Source organism: Silurus meridionalis, chromosome 13, assembly GCF_014805685.1.
Source record: "Silurus meridionalis isolate SWU-2019-XX chromosome 13, ASM1480568v1, whole genome shotgun sequence".
NCBI classification, from domain to species: domain Eukaryota; kingdom Metazoa; phylum Chordata; class Actinopteri; order Siluriformes; family Siluridae; genus Silurus; species Silurus meridionalis.
The window spans coordinates 28,857,777-28,874,532 of record NC_060896.1 but is presented as its reverse complement, the minus strand read 5'-3'; the positions used below and the strand labels follow the sequence as shown (position 1 = coordinate 28,874,532).

General features: G+C 40.3%; 2 protein-coding genes across 4 annotated transcripts in view; one reads left to right on the top strand and one right to left on the bottom strand.

Moving 5' to 3' along the window:
- Positions 1-1,392: 1,392 nt before the first annotated feature.
- Positions 1,393-4,918, bottom strand: tnni1c (troponin I, skeletal, slow c). 3 transcript variants are annotated; one of them, XM_046864578.1, is made up of 9 exons: positions 4,784-4,918; positions 4,542-4,650; positions 4,245-4,263; positions 3,777-3,815; positions 3,600-3,641; positions 3,201-3,332; positions 2,453-2,542; positions 2,106-2,288; positions 1,393-1,759 (listed from the first exon to the last, which is right to left on the bottom strand). In XM_046864578.1, the coding sequence occupies exons 1-9, from the start codon at positions 4,785-4,787 to the stop codon at positions 1,658-1,660; spliced, it is 720 nt and encodes a 239-aa protein (XP_046720534.1). In that variant the 5' UTR covers positions 4,788-4,918; the 3' UTR covers positions 1,393-1,657. The 3 variants fall into 3 exon arrangements, with proteins under 3 accessions (XP_046720534.1, XP_046720533.1, XP_046720535.1); XM_046864577.1 differs by having other exon boundaries at positions 4,542-4,624; XM_046864579.1 differs by lacking the exon at positions 4,542-4,650 and having other exon boundaries at positions 1,394-1,759; positions 4,784-4,801.
- A 1,384-nt stretch (positions 4,919-6,302) lies between these two features.
- The window catches only part of c2cd5 (C2 calcium dependent domain containing 5), a 29,723-nt gene continuing 19,269 nt past the window's right edge, over positions 6,303-16,756 (top strand). Inside the window, 9 exon segments of the mRNA XM_046863904.1 lie at positions 6,303-6,613; positions 8,174-8,283; positions 8,779-8,865; positions 8,950-9,121; positions 9,727-9,822; positions 9,913-10,068; positions 10,285-10,495; positions 13,399-13,572; positions 14,280-14,434. Coding sequence (XP_046719860.1) covers positions 8,194-8,283; positions 8,779-8,865; positions 8,950-9,121; positions 9,727-9,822; positions 9,913-10,068; positions 10,285-10,495; positions 13,399-13,572; positions 14,280-14,434 — 1,141 coding nt within the window. The 5' untranslated portion in view covers positions 6,303-6,613; positions 8,174-8,193.

Genomic DNA, 16,756 nt, shown 5'->3' with positions numbered 1-16,756 from the left:
ACCATGATTTTTTTTATTTCCTGATGAGTAAAGCCATTAAATTCAAAGAGGGCGTACTTTCTTTTTCACACTGTATTATACTGTACTGTATGAGTGAAGTACTGTATGTCTGTCTTTTTTTTTTTTTTTTTTTTACTTAAATAAAAATAATGTTAAACTTTTTTATTTTAATGATTTTTTATTTATTCCTCTTTTTCAGGTAAAAAAAAATATTTATTATTTTATATATATATATTTTTTATAAATAATAATAAAGATACCCAGCTTTTAGAAACACAGACATTAGAGACAAAATTAACTAATAAGAACAAAATATTTATTACATGTGGAAATATATTGGGTGATTATCAAATCATAATTCTCTCAACCAATGAATCAAACTTAATGGGGGTGTACAAACTTTTGCACTCAGCTGTATAAATATATGCAATAAAGCTACATTAGTCTGTAATTCAGTGATTTATAGCACATCATAAATAGCTAGTATAAATAGATATATGGATGAATAAATAATTGTGGGTGTATTTGTTAACTATATGAATGTAATTAATATACAGATTATTAATGTATTAATTATTTTAAAAAGTTATGACAATTTAATGTTATTTGATCATATGAAGCTAATTAATGTATAATAAATATATATTTTATAAGCTGAACAGGTCGAGTATATCAGTGTGTGTGTGTGTGTGTGTGTGTGTGTGTGTGTGTGTGTGTGTGTGTGTTTTAGTGTTAGTGTTGGCCTTTGAATGATGTCCCTTTATTTTTTTTTGTCCATTTCCAGGTACATGTCTTTTTCTTGTTAAAACTGATACCGCTGCTATTGTAGCTTCAGGAGACATTAACACACACACACACACACACACACACACATCTGCTTCTATCATTCATGCCCAGGCCTGTGCTCATTTACAGTTAAACAGCCTACAGTCCACACACACACACACACACACACACACACACACATCAGTGTTTCAGGTACTTGTACATTTCAACAGGTGTGTGTTTAACTCCTGCACTTTGTGGTCTCTCACACACACACACACACACACACACACACACAGATATTTCTACTCTACTCAAGTCCTGTAATGTGTTTTGTTAACGGTTTAATGTGTTGGAGGGTAAAAGGTACAGGTGAGTGTCAGGTTTTACACACAAAAGGAAGAAAATGAGAACTTATGATAGTTTTCTTCCCCTGATGGTGTGGATACGATTTAATCACACAATGTTTGTGTTTTACTTTTCTGAGTCATTTAAATTCTTACTTCCTTCATTTAGTTTTATTATAAAGCACACACACACACACACACACACACACACTTTTGACCCCCCCGCCCCAAACACACAGAGCACATTCCACACCAATGCACAAACACACACACACAACTTAAAAAAAGATTATATTTGATAGACATTAACATAAATCCAGACATGAACATTGAAGTAATTGATTGTTCTGATGATGAAGAGGAACTGAAACAGTGAGAAATGGGAAATATTAGCAGTGACTGTGTAACACTGATCAAACACACGTTACACGTAACGACTGCAAAGATACATCACATTGTTCTTATTTTCAGTATGTTTCTGACTTTACACACACACACACACACACACACACACACACACACTGTTCTGTACAGCATTGCCGTGTTTACTGTCCTCCACCTGCAGCATCAAACATCTTCTTCCTGCCCTCCATTCCTGACATGGCCTCCACGTTCTTACGCCAGTCTCCCACTTCGCTGGTCAGCACCTACACACACACACACACACACACACACACACACACACACAGGTCAGGGCTATGCAGAGGAATATTTGTGTTGAAGATAATTTCAGGTTTTGGTGAGTAATATTTGGTCATAGCACCTTGTATGATAAATACACTCCTTTTTAGAAACATTTATTTTTGTTATTATTTTATTGATTAATGCACTGCACTTTTCTTTGTTGCAAAAACAAAATTACAGAATTCTCACTTCATTTCTGCTTTTTTTTTTAATCTATTTGTGTTTATTTAAAAATCCTTTCTGACAGATGTTATGCTTTAATTTTCTTTCAGTATTGATGTGTGTGTGTGTGTGTGTGTGTGTGAATACCTTCTCCTGTTTAATGTCCTCCTTCTTGACGGACTTCAGGTTAGCTCGGAGGTCCATGGAGCCTTTGTGTTTGGAGCCGAGTAAAGCTCTCATCATCTCATCAGCCGACACACGAACCTTCCTCAGAGCTGGCTTCTTAAACTTACCCCCGAGATCCTGCACCTTCAGCTTCAGCTCATGAATCTGTATCACACACACACACACACACACACACACACACTAAGCATTTCTCCACAAAGCTCCTTCCCATTTATTTACACTCCATACATCTGTGTGTCTGTGTGTGTGTGTGTGTGTGTGTGTGTGTGTGTGTGTGTGTGTGTGTGTGTGTGTGTGATTGCACTCACTTCTTTATTGTTCTTGTTCACTTTTGCTTCAAAGTCGTATCTCTCCTCATCCACCACGTCGATTTTAGTGTGAAGCTGTCGACACAATTTCTACACACACACACACACACACACACACACACACCAATTGGAAACCTAATTGATTTCAATGTCTCTTCAAATACACATCTATCTATCTATCTATCTATCTATCTATCTATCTATCTATCTATCTATCTATCTATCTATCTATCTATCTATCTATTCTGTTTTTGTTTAAGTAACAGATCCATCTCTCTCTCTCTTAGTGTATTTTTTTTTGTACTTGTCTGAGGCAATATTTTTTATTATTATTATTATTATTATTATTATAGAATGTAATAAAGTAATTTCAATTCTTATAAATTCTTCATTACAGTGAAATGTATAACTAATATTTTCCTGGATCTGGTTTAGAGTGTTTTTTTTCGAGTTGAATGAAAGAGTCGTTATTTCTGGAACTCTGCGCTGTAGATCAGTGATTATGGAGTGTGTTTGTGTATTTATTGTATTTATTTTAGTTTTTCTATTCTTTTTTTAAATCTTTCTGCAGTTAAACATTTATTTACATCTAATATCAAATTCCAGTTCACTGTGGTGGTGATTTGTGTGTTTAATAGAAGATATAAATCTTTGTGAGGACATTTCTAAAATGTGTGTTACTCTTTTTCTTGTCCTTGTCTCGAGCAGGCTACACTGAAGTTTCCTCCAGGATGAGGGAGAGTCTCACCTGCAGGTCGTCCATGGAGAGTCCGGAGATCTGCAGTGGAGGCAGTTTCTCCCCCAGGTAGCGCACTTTCTCCTCATCACGGGTGCTTTTCTCCTGCTCCAAGTCGTCCACCGCCCTCTGCAGGAGCAGCATCTGAGTACACACACACACACACACACACACACACACACACACGCACAGAGCATTGCTTTTTATTTATTTATTTAGATATTTTTTACAGGTTTATTAATTATATTATTCAATTTATTAAACTGTTTATTTATTTATAATGTTGGTTTTTATACGTTTTGTTCTCAACGCATTATTATTATTTTTACATGATTTACTGCTTTTTACGTCAAAACTGCAATTCTTTTTGCTGAAGGAATAAATAAACTGATCAGATCAGATCGGATTTACCTTCAGTGAGAGTTTCCTCGAGGCGGAGATCTTCGACTTTGGCTATAAAACAAATGATGAGTGTATATTAGTGTGTAACGCAAACCTTCTTCTTCTTCTTCTTCTTCTTCTTCTTCTTATTATTATTATTATTTCAGATTGACTGATTTATATTTTGGTTTTTGTGATTTTAAATACCTTAACATTTGCCCGAGGAGGCATCGGTTTGGGAGCGTGCTGCAAAACAAACAAACAAACAAACAAATGAACAAACAAATGAACACAATACAGGAATAAAGACTTCAGGTGAAAAAAAAAGCGTGCGGCTTTTACACAAACACTTTTCTTTTCTATTTATTACATGTATTTATATTCACATTTAAATTTAATAACAAACAAATAAATACATTTTAAAAATAATCGTATATATATTTAGAATTGTTTTATTATAAGCCGGCACATGTTTATATTTCTAACTCGCATTTTTGTTGTTTTTAGTGTGAATAAAATAAATACAATAAAAACACTTACACTGGTGTGGGTTTAGTGCAGAGAAAAGAAGGAAAAAATAAACACAGACATCTTAATACACAGATATAAAATGCACAGTGAAAATAAAATGATTATGATTGTGTGAGGGAATTAAATGTGAACAGGATTACTCACATGTCGCTCATGCTGAGACCTGCGGGGACCGGAAACGGGAAATAAACCGAATTATTTCAGTAAACATTTAAACAGTCCGAAAAAAAAGCGTGAATAAAGTGTGAGTTCATGTTTATTCATGTGAAGAAGAAAAAGAAGAAAAAGAAGAAAAGAAGAAGAAGAAGAAGAAGAAGAAGAAAAGAATGATGATGATGATGATGATGTGAGAAGTTATTCCTGAGAATTGACCTGAACCGCATGCAGAGGTGAGAATATAATCTGATGATGATGATGATGATGATGAAGTGCAGAAGGTACCTGTGGTGTGGAGGTGAGCTGTGGTGTGGAGCTGGAGGCAGAACTGGAAGATCAGCGCTCAGAGACAATGCGCTTTTATGTGGCTGATGGACGGATGGACAGATGGCAGCTAAATAATTATAGCACAGGAATTCCACTGAACAGACAGCTGCTTTTACCCTTTGTCCTGTGTGTGTGTGTGTGTGTGTGTGTGTGTGTGTGTGTGTGTGTGTGTGTGTGTTGGGGTTGAAGAATAGACTCACCCATCCTCGATCACAAGGACAAACAGCACTCATAAATCTTCTCCACTTCTTCAGCACCACTCACTTCATTCATGAGTATAAAACCGTTTAAAGTAAAGATCAGAGAGGTCACTGGGGGTCACGCCATCAATCTACCGGATTACAGTTTGCTAATTATGACGTTATAAAAGGGGGAGGGGCGAACCAAATTGATTGATGACAGAAGTGCAGGTTTCTATTAATACGTTATTGTTTCCATGGCGACGTGAACACGATGTTTGATGAACTGGAGATGTAACATTTATGGAAGGAATATGAGAGTTTAACTTTTATTTCACGTCTTATTACTGTGAGGACATGAGTAGAGACAGAGGAGAGAGACAGCGGAGAGAGACAGCGGAAAAACTGATCAGAGAGACAGAGGAGAGAGACTGAGTGTATATATTTATATATATATATATATATATATATATATATATATATATATATATATATATATGTGTGTGTGTGTGTGTGTGTGTGTGTGTGTGTGTGTGTGTGTGTGTGTGTGTGTGTGTATGTGTTATTTTGTGTGTGTGTGTGTGTGTGTGTGTGTGTGTGTGTGTGTGTGTGTGTGTGTATTAATATGTGTTATTTTGTGTGTGTGTGTGTGTGTGTGTGTGTGTGTGTGTGTGTGTCAGGAAGCAACACCTCGTCTCCTTCTAAACACTAAACCTGTATATAGAATTTTTATTTGTTCAGCAACCTTTCTACTGTCACAGCACAGGCATGTGTGTTCCCCAGAGTATTCACCACTGTGGCCATCCATCACACACACACACACACACACACACACACACACACACACACATGGTGATGAGAATATCTCTGAGTGAAGGTGCCAATATTAGCTCATTTACACCGAAGGACACTCGAGAATGCAACGCACAATAACTCTGTGTGAGTGTGTGTGTGTGTGTGTGTGTGTGTGTGTGTGGAGATGAGGTCAGTCAGAGTTTATAATAATAGATTGTCAGTGGTGTTGATATTCAGGGGGTTTAGAGGCTCAGACTGAAGTTTATTTTATTACAAGAAATATTTCACTCATTAGGGATAAACTTATAGACACTCATACATGCTATAAAATCTGTGCAAAGTTGCTTTGGTACAGTATCCACTGTTTATATATATATATATATATATATATATATATATATATATATATATATATATATATATATATATATAAAACAATAATATAAAGTGTTATGACTAAAATTTCAATAACATAAATTGACAAAATAATACAAAATGAAATTGTATTATTTTAAAAATAATAAAAATAAAGTAGTGATCAATATGATAATTATTATTTATTAAATATTTGTATTATTTTTAATAAATTAAAGAGGTTAAAGGTCACAGATTGTAAATAAGTTTATAATAAAAGTGTCTCGTGCAGTTGGCAGGCCGGAAGTCCTTCCTCGACACTAAATTCGGGTTGCCAAGTCATTCCCCCAACTAGTACTGTTTGTTCAATGTGAGAATCTTAGTGAATGGATCATATGCACCTGGCAACCCTCCTGCCTGTGGGTGATGAATAGGAAGTCCTGTGCAGTGTGTTTATCTTCACCACGCGTGATTAATATACTAATAACTCCCTCACAGCAGCAACATAACTCAAGACATGATATTAAATCGGATCAGATCGGATCGGGTCTGATCTGATCTACCAATTAGACATCATTTCTTGATGAGTAGTTTTTGACAGGAATAATCCGGGGTATGGGAGCTGTGTGGAGCCCAGGGCGATGGACCATCGGATTAAAACATTTTATTATTTTTACATCTTTAATTAAACCCTGAAATCAGGTAAGTGATGAACACGTTTTAAATACGTGATCAAAAACAATCCACCCACGTTAGCATTACTCGCTTAACTAGCTGTTTTATAGGGTCTTTTCCGCCATTTTTGAGGCGTGTCCTAAACGGCTTTTTCGTCTCAAGTGCACTAAATATGGCGCGAGTTCATGTAGAAGTGCACTCGTGTAGGACGCGCGCGACATTTGGATTTCAGCCAATCGGACGGCAGGTCAGCGTCCTCGCGCTATTCCGTGGCTGCGTCCTAAATCGCGTTATGCTGCACTACTTAGTAGGTGAAAACGGACCACTGCGGCGCGCTGTAGAGGACTATGTAGTGCACGAGTGTGAGATTTCGGACAGGACCCTGCTAGTCCTCGCGCGACATTGGGATCGCTAGTTAGCTATGACAGGTGATGAAAGATTAGTTTTTATATTTAACTCTTTATTTTTGAGAAATATAACTATCATGTTATTTACATGTTATTTATTTTGTATTATTATTTCTGTATTGAACTTAAGTTAAACAGGGCTGATTAAGCTAGCTTGTCGCCTGACTAAAATATTAGCTACCTAGCTGTCTGACAGATTGCCTGTCGAAAAATATACCCGTGTAAAAGATTTATTATTATTAATTAAAAACATTTTTATTATAAACACACTTTTAAACTCATGATTAAACACAATAGTTTTGCTAGAATAATATATATATATATATAATGTTCGTTTCAATTTCGGTCCACTTGAAAGGAAGAAATGCAAAAAAACTTCAATATTTGAGATTTTTAAAACATTTTAAAATAAAATGCCTGCTTGGTTAAATAATATAAAATATAATTTTTGATCTGTGTGTGTGTGTGTGTGTGTGTGTGTGTGTGTGTAATTAAACATATATCAGCATTTACAATTAACATTTGTTATATTTAATAAATGTCAGCATTTACATTCACACCAAAGCTGTTTAATCAGTTTGGAGATCTATACCAGGAGATCTTCTGGTCCAACCCATGGAAAGCAGATCTTCATGGAGCTGGCTTTGTGCACAGGAGCATTGTCATGCTGGAGCAGGTTTGGGGTCTCCTAGTTCAAATGAAAGGAGAATTTCATGCTCCTGCATCCACAGACGTCTGATACGATTATGTGGCACAAACTTTGTAGGAACATTCTGGGAAAGAGCCGAACATGGCTGGAAAAGTTGTGCGTCCCAATACATTTGGTATATCGTATATCTTGATTTAAAATAAGATGTGCGTGATAAGATATACATTTATAAGTCCCACAGTGGGGAGATTTCTTAACAAAAAAATAAATAAGTACATTATGTGTGTTATAAAGCCATGGCCATGGTGTGTGTGTGTGTGTGTGTGTGTGTGTGTGTGTGTGTGTGTGTGTGTGTGTTAGTTAATTATACAGTATATAGTAACGTATTGGTTAATATAAGACTTGGTATTATAAAGAGATCAGGTTAGGTGTGTGTCAGAAGCACCTGGTGTGTGATCACATGCTCCTCCTCGCCTCTCTCCAGCATCTCCGCATCATCTCACAGCCTTCCTCTGTGTTCTGTTTGTTCAGGTTCGGTCTGAATCTGCACCATGCCGGGGAAGCTGAAGGCGAAGATCATGGCGGGGCGACATCTGCCCGTCATGGACCGCGCCAGTGATCTTACCGACGCGTTCGTGGAGGTGAGATCATCTTTAACCTGACACACTGAGAGTTTCTACACTGCTGCAGAGCTTTTGTGGTCTTTCTCACGATGCAGCTAATCACCTTTATTATTGTGTTTATTCACCCAGAAGATCTTTTATAAATAAAAAATTATTCATGAATCAGCACTAAATTCTTTTCTCTTCAGGGAGAACATGTACCACAATTTATATCTATTTGGCACTTGTAGAAAGTATAAGATCAATCTAGGGGCGGGGCTAAATCATCTATATCACATCTGAAACAAATGCGCTAACGAACCTGCGTTAAGATGTGTAGTGATGTCAGAACAGCCCCGCCTGAACGATGCTTGCCATGGTAACAATGGATTTCTGCTAGAGGAGATGCACAGCCTGTTTAGAATGGGGGTGTGTCCCTGCTTCTAATTTGCATATCATGCATAATAATAGGGAATTTTTTTTTACGGATATTTTTTGGTCCGAGAACAACTCTGATCTCTTTATATTTCACAGGTAAAATTCGGAAACACGACTTTTAAAACCGACGTGTTTCCGAAGTCCCTCAACCCTCAGTGGAATTCCGAGTGGTTCAAATTTGAGGTAAAGATCTGACCTGCGGTTTATTGTTTATTTGTTCGTTTATCTTCTAGCCCTAACACGCATTGTGTGTGTGTGTGTGTGTAGGTGGACGATGAGGATTTGCAGGACGAGCCGTTGCAGATCACGGTTCTAGATCACGACACGTACAGTGCGAACGATGCCATAGGGAAAGTGTACATCGACATCGACCCGCTGCTCTGCAATGAAGCCGCCACTGTCATCTCCGGCTGGTTTCCAATCTACGACACCATTCACGGTGCGTCTCCTCGTGCACGCTTCACTCAGACAAAACGTCTGTGTGTTTGAGGAAACATTGGACACATAAAAAGTTTTATTAAACTGCTTTAAACATCAAACTCGACCAAAAACTGCAATAAATTCAAGATTCAAGATTTTTTATATCCGTCACATGGTTATATGCAGAATACAACGTGCAGTGAAATGTAAACATTCGTTTATTATTGTTAAATCATGTTATATTGAACTTGTGTGAACGTATCACATCATCATATTTTAAATAATTTCTGAGAAGTATAATACACATCCATACAGTAAAGAAGTGTAAAAAAAAGAACAATCCTCCACACATCTTTCGGCCCATGTAAAGCAGATCTTCATGGAGCTGGTTTTGTGCACAGGGGCATCATCACGCTGGAACAGGTTTGGATCTCCAAGTTCAAGTGAAGGGAAAATCTCATGCTTCAGATTCCAAAGACGTCGTATAAAATTGTGTGATAGAACTCGGCACGCACGTCGGGTGTCCCGATACTTTTGAGCATGTAGGGTATGTTGGTTCAAAATAAATTGTGATGTGTGTGTGTGTGTGTGTGTGTGTGTGTGTGTGTGTGTGTGTGTGTTTAGGTATACGGGGAGAGATCAACGTTAAAGTTAAAGTGGATCTCTTTAACGATCTGAACCGTTTCAGACAGTCCTCCTGCGGAGTGAAGTTTTTCTGCAGTGAGTTTTTTTACGTTTCTCTTCGACTCGTCTGTTCACTTTTCACCTCCTTCTGCTTGAACTCTTTCTCTCTCTCTCCCGTTCCCTCAGCCATGTCCATTCCGCGATGCTACCGTTCCTCGATGGTCCACGGCTTCGTGGAGGAGCTGGTGGTCAACGAGGATCCCGAGTACCAGTGGATCGACCGCATACGAACCCCGCGAGCATCTAACGAGGCTCGGCAGAGACTCATTTCTCTCATGTCAGGTACAGACGCTTGTGTGGTGCATCAAGTAGCAGCATCTTTAAACCTTTAGCGTATAGATAATAGACACTTGTGGGGAGTGTTTTGGATGTAGTGGGGGTGGGTCGGCAGTGTTGTTGTAGTATCTGAGGGATGTGCGTGCGTGCGTGCGTGTGTGTGTGTGCGTGCGTGTGTGTGTGTGTGTGTGTGTGTGTGTGTGTGTGCTTTTCTCTGTGCAGGTGAGCTCCAGAGGAAGATCGGGCTGAAGGTGTTGGAGATGGGTGGGAACGCAGTGGTTGGTTACCTGCAGTGTTTCGACCTGGAAGGAGAATCCGGCCTGGTTGTGCGCGCCATCGGTACCGCCTGCACGCTCGAGAAAATCAGCAACACACATGCACCCGCAGGGGCCACACACCCCTCCAACTCATCTCCATCTAAAGATATGAAAGAGTGAGTCACGTCACGTAAAGGAGAAAGAAAACGCACACACAGCTCCTGCACTCATTCCTGGTCTGAGGAACATCTCAGTTCACGCTGTGTTCACACCTGTTGGTTTTTTTTTTTTAATCCTTTATGCACACAATGATATAAAACGATGATACGGCAGATCATACATATTATGAACTGGGAATGATTGACAGTTCAGGAGGTGTTTTAAACACTTTGATAGTAGCTGACCCTCCAGGAAGCCCCGCCCACTTCCTCTCTCATTTCATACTCTGCCCGTCCAAAAAAAAGTCACACTAATATTTCGTCTGACGCCTTTGGCTTTGATTACGGCACGCATTCGCCGTGGCATCGTTTCAATGAGCTTCTGCAATGTCACAACATTTATCCAGTAAAGTTACAGTAATTTTTCACCAAGATCTTGTATTGATGATGGGAGAGTCGGAGCGCTGCACAAAGTCTCCAGCACGTCTAAAGATTCTCAATGGGGTGAAGAACCACTCTCACAGTTTGAGTTCTGAATCTTGGGATTGTCATCTTGGAATCTACTCGTGCCTTCAGGGAAGAAAAAATCCATTGATGGAGTAACCTGGTCATGCAGTATATTCAGATGGTCAGCTGACCTCATTCTCTGGGCACATAACGTTGCTGAATCGAGACCTGACCCACTGCAGAACCCCAGATCACAGCACTGCCCCCACAGGCTCGTACAGCAGGCACCAGGCATGATGGGTACATCAGTTCATCTGCTGCTCTTCTTACCCTGATGCACCATAACCTTCCATTGCTCCAGTGTCCAATCTTTAATGCTCCCTAGCAAACTGAAGCCTTTCTTCCGATTAGCCGCACTGATGAGTGGTTTTCTGAAGACTACACATCGGGTTTAGTTCCAATCCCTTAAGTCTCCTTTACATTGTGCGTGTGGAAATGTTCTTTCTTTCACTGTTAAACACAGTCTTGGGTTCTGCTGTAGGTTTTACTATTCGATTTCACCAAACGTCTTGGTGATCACCGATCACGATCATTCAAGATTTATTTCCGACCACATTTCTTCCCTGAAGATGATGGTTTCCCACGATCCTTCCAGATTTTAATAATGTTCTGGACAGTTCTAAACCTGATTTTTGTAGTTTCAGCAAATCTCTTCACATGTTTTCTTTACTTGAGGCAGGACAATAATTTGACCCTCCTGAAATAGAACATCTTTTCCACGACCACAACAAGTGGATCGTGTCGTGTCTTCTGACATGGTTTTTTTCAAGCTGCTCACTGCATCAGTTAAAGTTAAATAACTGGATTCCAGCTCAAACATAATCATTCATGCAGTAATTATTTAATGGGAGGCTCTGAATCCAGGGGTTTTTAGACCAGCAGTGTGTTAATAATCTGCCATCTGCATTGTTCAGCATCTGTCACAACAAATCCAGAAAGTTTTGTGCATTTGATCTAATTAACATGTGCAGGAGCTCTGTGTGTGTGTGTGTGTGTGTGTGTGTGTGTGTGTGTGTGTGTGTGTGTGTGTGTGTGTGTGTGTGTGTGTGTGTGTGTGTGTGTCTTTTATAAATGTAAGGATTTGCTCTATGAGTATATTCTACCTGAATACATCACACAATACACCAGAACCTTGTTCTTCTCCCGCATGCTCTCTCTCTCTCTCTCTCTCTCTTTCTCTTTCTCTTCCAGCCTGTTTTTCCCTCTCTCTATTCTGCACACTTGCATTTGTTTGCTTTCAGGAAGTCTTGCAGATCCTGCTTATTGCACAGCATTTTTTTTGCGTGTATGTTTGTGTTGTGTTAATGTTGCATGTTATGCACACACTTTTGTGTATAGGTTTCTGGCATGTTTATTGACATGTCTCTGCTTGCTTGGGATATGCTTGTGATTGTAGGGTGTGTGTGTGTGTGTGTGTGTGTGTGTGTGTGAAATCTGCAGGTCTATAGAAAATGAAATTTGATTATGAAAAAAATCATTAAAATGGAAATGAATAAAAATGTAAACAACAACTTTCTGGCCACAAGCTTCAGAATCCTGAAGGTCCATGATTCATCTGACTCTGGAGCTTCTCAGCACCGTACTTATGAACACAGCGATACGCTTCATAATCCTGAATATCATTACTCAGGCAGGTCTTTTGTCCAAAAATGTTTTGCACCTTTACTTTAAACACGTCTTAATTAGTTGTCATTAAACTGACACACATGGAGGTGGAAGTGTAATGGTTTGGGGTTGTTTTGGAGCAGTGAAGATTCCGGAACGTGAAAGTGAACCATCATGTCTCCTATTCCACACTTCATCAACGTGCAGTTACGTCTGGACTGCGGCTCATCGGAAGCGACTTCACCGTACAACAAGTCGATGAGCCGAAGCGATAAACACGTCTGAGTTCTGTACGTGTTATTTAGAGAGCAGACAGACGTCTGGAGTGATATCTATCATGGAACCACCTGCCCAGACACCACACCTCAATCCTACTGAACTGCTGTGAGATGAAGAAAATCTTCATCTAGTGAAGAACATCTTTAGAGAGTTTTGGAAGAGACACAACAAAGAGTTTCAGCTGAATGTTTGGAGAAACTGGAGAACTGTCCTGGTGCTGAGTGTAAAACTGTCTGGAGATTTATAGATTTGTTCACATTATTGTTTTTTTTGTATAGAGAGAAAAGGAACATGCATGTTTCTCTCAAATTATTCTAATACAGTTTTTGTTCATATTTATTCTTTCTGTAACATTAAAAAGTTTCAAAATAGTAAAAGTCACAAATCTGCAGATTTCCTTCTGAGTGTGTGATTTGCCTTGTTGTGAGCGTCTGTGTGTCTGTCAGTGTGTGTACGTGAACATGTCTAGCTTGTTGTGTATGAGTGTGTGTTCTGTATGAAATAGTGTGTGTGTGTGTGTGTGTGTGTAGCTCTCCGCAGGCTGCTCCTTCTGCTCTTGGATGTCGCTCTACTCACAGCAGTCCGGTTCACAGTGCGAGCAGCCGCCTCTCTCAGGGCTTCTCCGTTTCCGTGCCGACTCTGCTCTTCGCTGGTATGAAACACAGACACAGGAGCTCAGAGGGTCCCAGAGCCAGGCAGTGTAGGCAGGTGACACCCCTCCTCTCCTCCCTCCTCAATTCCATGACTCCACCACTACCTCACTCCCATTGGATCAGATGGCTGTGACATCACCAGGCCTTCTCCCATCTTCAGCTGCCAAAGCAACCTGTTCTGCAGCTGTGCTCCGCCCCTCCACATGCATATGACCAATCAGAGGGCTGCGTTCCGCTCACGGTGCAGCTAGTCAGGCGGTTAGCGTGTTCCTGATGGTAGCTAGCGGAGATCTCAGGAAGCTCAAGTCAGCCACGTTATTCGAGGGTTGTGCTTTGGTTAGCTGAAACAAATGCTTTTTCTCATCTCGTTTATTTATTTATTTATTTTTTGTTATTGTGTTTGTGTGTTTTTTCTTTCTGTTGCTTTGTTTGTTTGATGTGCCTGCCTCTCTGTGCATTAAAGCCATGGCATTTCTTCTTCTTCCTCATACTCATCATCCTTTTCCTCTTTCCACTTCAGTTTTTTTAATGTTTCCATTAACAGATCTTTTAAGGAACCATTTATTTTATAGAATCATAGAATCATGCTTTCGAAGAAATTCGGCCCAGTGTTCCAAAAAAAGGTTCCTGTAATGGAAAGACACCTTATTATCCTTCTTTTCTGACCTTCACTTACACACACACGCACACACAGACGCTCACTCACCTTCTGTGCAGACCTGGTGTGAGACTGAGTGTGTTCCTCCTTGCTCTGACAGGGCGGTTTTCGGGGAGGAGGCCCCTGGCATCCCGTTGTGCTCAGGACCCCCCACCCCACTGAGAGCCCAAACCTTCTCTTCCTTCTCCCCCTCCAAGTCCTACAGCCGCCAGTCCTCCTCCTCCGACACTGAGCTGAGCCTCACCCCCAAAACCGGTAAGAACACCTGTACCCCGGGATCAGCCCGCTACCTCACGCTCTTTAGAGTACTACTGCAGATCTGAGCATGCAAAGTATCATCCTTCAGCGATTAGCCACTGGAAATCAGCTTGTTGGAGTTCAGGTTGCTAGTGTTTAGCCAATTGGAGATCAGGTCACTTAGAGAGCAGCTGATTGGAGATCAGGTCACTTAGAGATCAGCTGATTGGAGATCAGGTCACTTAGAGATCAGCCGATTGGAGATCAGGCCACTTAGAGATCAGGCCACTTAGAGATCAGGCCACTTAAGAGATCAGCCGATTGGAGATCAGGCCACTTAAGAGATCAAGCCACTTAGAGATCAGGCCACTTAGAGATCAGGCTACTTAGAGATCAGGCCACTTAAGAGATCAGGCCACTTAAGAGATCAGGCCACTTAGAGATCAGGCCACTTAAGAGATCAGCCCACTTAAGAGATCAGCCGATTGGAGATCAGGCCACTTAAGAGATCAGCCCACTTAAGAGATCAGCCGATTGGAGATCAGGCCACTTAAGAGATCAGGCCACTTAAGAGATCAGGCCACTTAAGAGATCAGGCCACTTAGAGATCAGGCCACTTAAGAGATCAGGCCACTTAAGAGATCAGGTCACTTAGAGATCAGGTCACTTAAGAGATCAGGCCACTTAAGAGATCAGGCCACTTAAGAGATCAGGCCACTTAAGAGATCAGGCCACTTAAGAGATCAGGCCACTTAGAGATCAGGCCACTTAAGAGATCAGGTCACTTAAGAGATCAGGTCACTTAGAGATGAGCCGATTGGTGTTCCCTTCCCCTTCATCTCCATCTCTATCAGTTTCAGTTTGTGTTTTAATTATGTTAATCATTATTGTGTTTATTTGTTTTATTTCACATGTCCATCCTGCTTCTTTTATTTGTGTCTGCGTGCGAGTGTGTGTGCGCGAGTGTGTGTGTGCGAGTGTGTGCGAGTGTGTGCGAGTGTGTGCGTGCGTGTGCGTGTGAGTGTGTGCGTGTGCGTGCGAGTGTGTGTGTGTGCGAGTGTGTGTGTGTGTGCGAGTGTGCGTGCGTGTGCGTGCGGTGTGTGTGTGTGCATGTGAGTAGAGTAAAACGGTAAACAGAGGGATAGACTGACATAAACGAGTGTGTTGTGCAGCAGAGGAAACTTCACCATTAAATCTTATCATTATTTTATGGACATTTTAAAAGTAAAGCAGGATGTTTCAGATACTGTGGCTTTTATCAGTCACAAAATGAATTCTAGAAGTGTCTCTAGAAAACATCATCTTTCTCCTTTCTTCATTTTTACTTTTTCATTGATCTCTTCATTCCTTCTTCTCCCATCTTCTTCCTGTTCTTTCCCTCTTCTCCATCATTCTCTTCTCTTCATCATTCTCTCCTCTTCTCTCCATCATTCTCTTCTCTTCTCTTCTCTTCTCTTCTCTTCTCTTCTTCTCTTCTCTTCTCTTCTCTTCTCTCCTCAGCAAAGATCTGTATGTCACCCAGTTCTCCTCTCCTTCAGTCTAATTCTTCACCCATTCCCACTTCCAAAGCCACATGGAGTACAACTCCTCCCCCTCTCCATGTGAGCCAATCAGACACAGCCATGCTGAGAAAGAGCGTGTCATTCAGTGAGAACCTTCTAATGGCGGCTTCCGGTAGGACACACCCACGTCCTGTTGGGGCCTTGATTCCACAGGATGCATGCAAGGCAACATGCCCGCCCTTAACTGAGCAGAATTCTTCAGCGGATGTGATTTGAGTGTGATTGTTGTGGAGTGTCGTTAAAAAGAAGCATTTGTTTTAATTAACGCAGGCACTCGTTCCCGTAACCCTCCGCATGATCACGCTCACCATAACAAACCACGACGCTGCACGTGCAAACGGCTCACATTTCAGTCCCATATCCAAATCTCCTCTTCCATTTCAAATAAAATACACTTCACCATCTCGATCAGTTACAACAGGTTGCCATGGTGACAGCAACAAGTGCCTGAATCAATTGATCCACCGATTTTCTTAATAAATACAGAGGATTTAAATAGTTAATTATTTCTCTGTAATTACCAGTGAAGAACAGTGAGGAACTGAATGTAGTGCGTTTCTGTACTTATGCAGCTTTTTCATGTATCTGTACTTTACTGAAGTGTTTCCATTTGGGAGACTTTTACTGTAACTTTACTACATTTCAGTCAAATATGAACATTTTCACTCAAATTCTGATCACCAACATACAGTTCAGCATCAGTTCAGCATCAAGCAGAACATTTAGAGAGGAATAAATGATCAAGAAACTCCAGACTCGAACTCACCACAACACACGT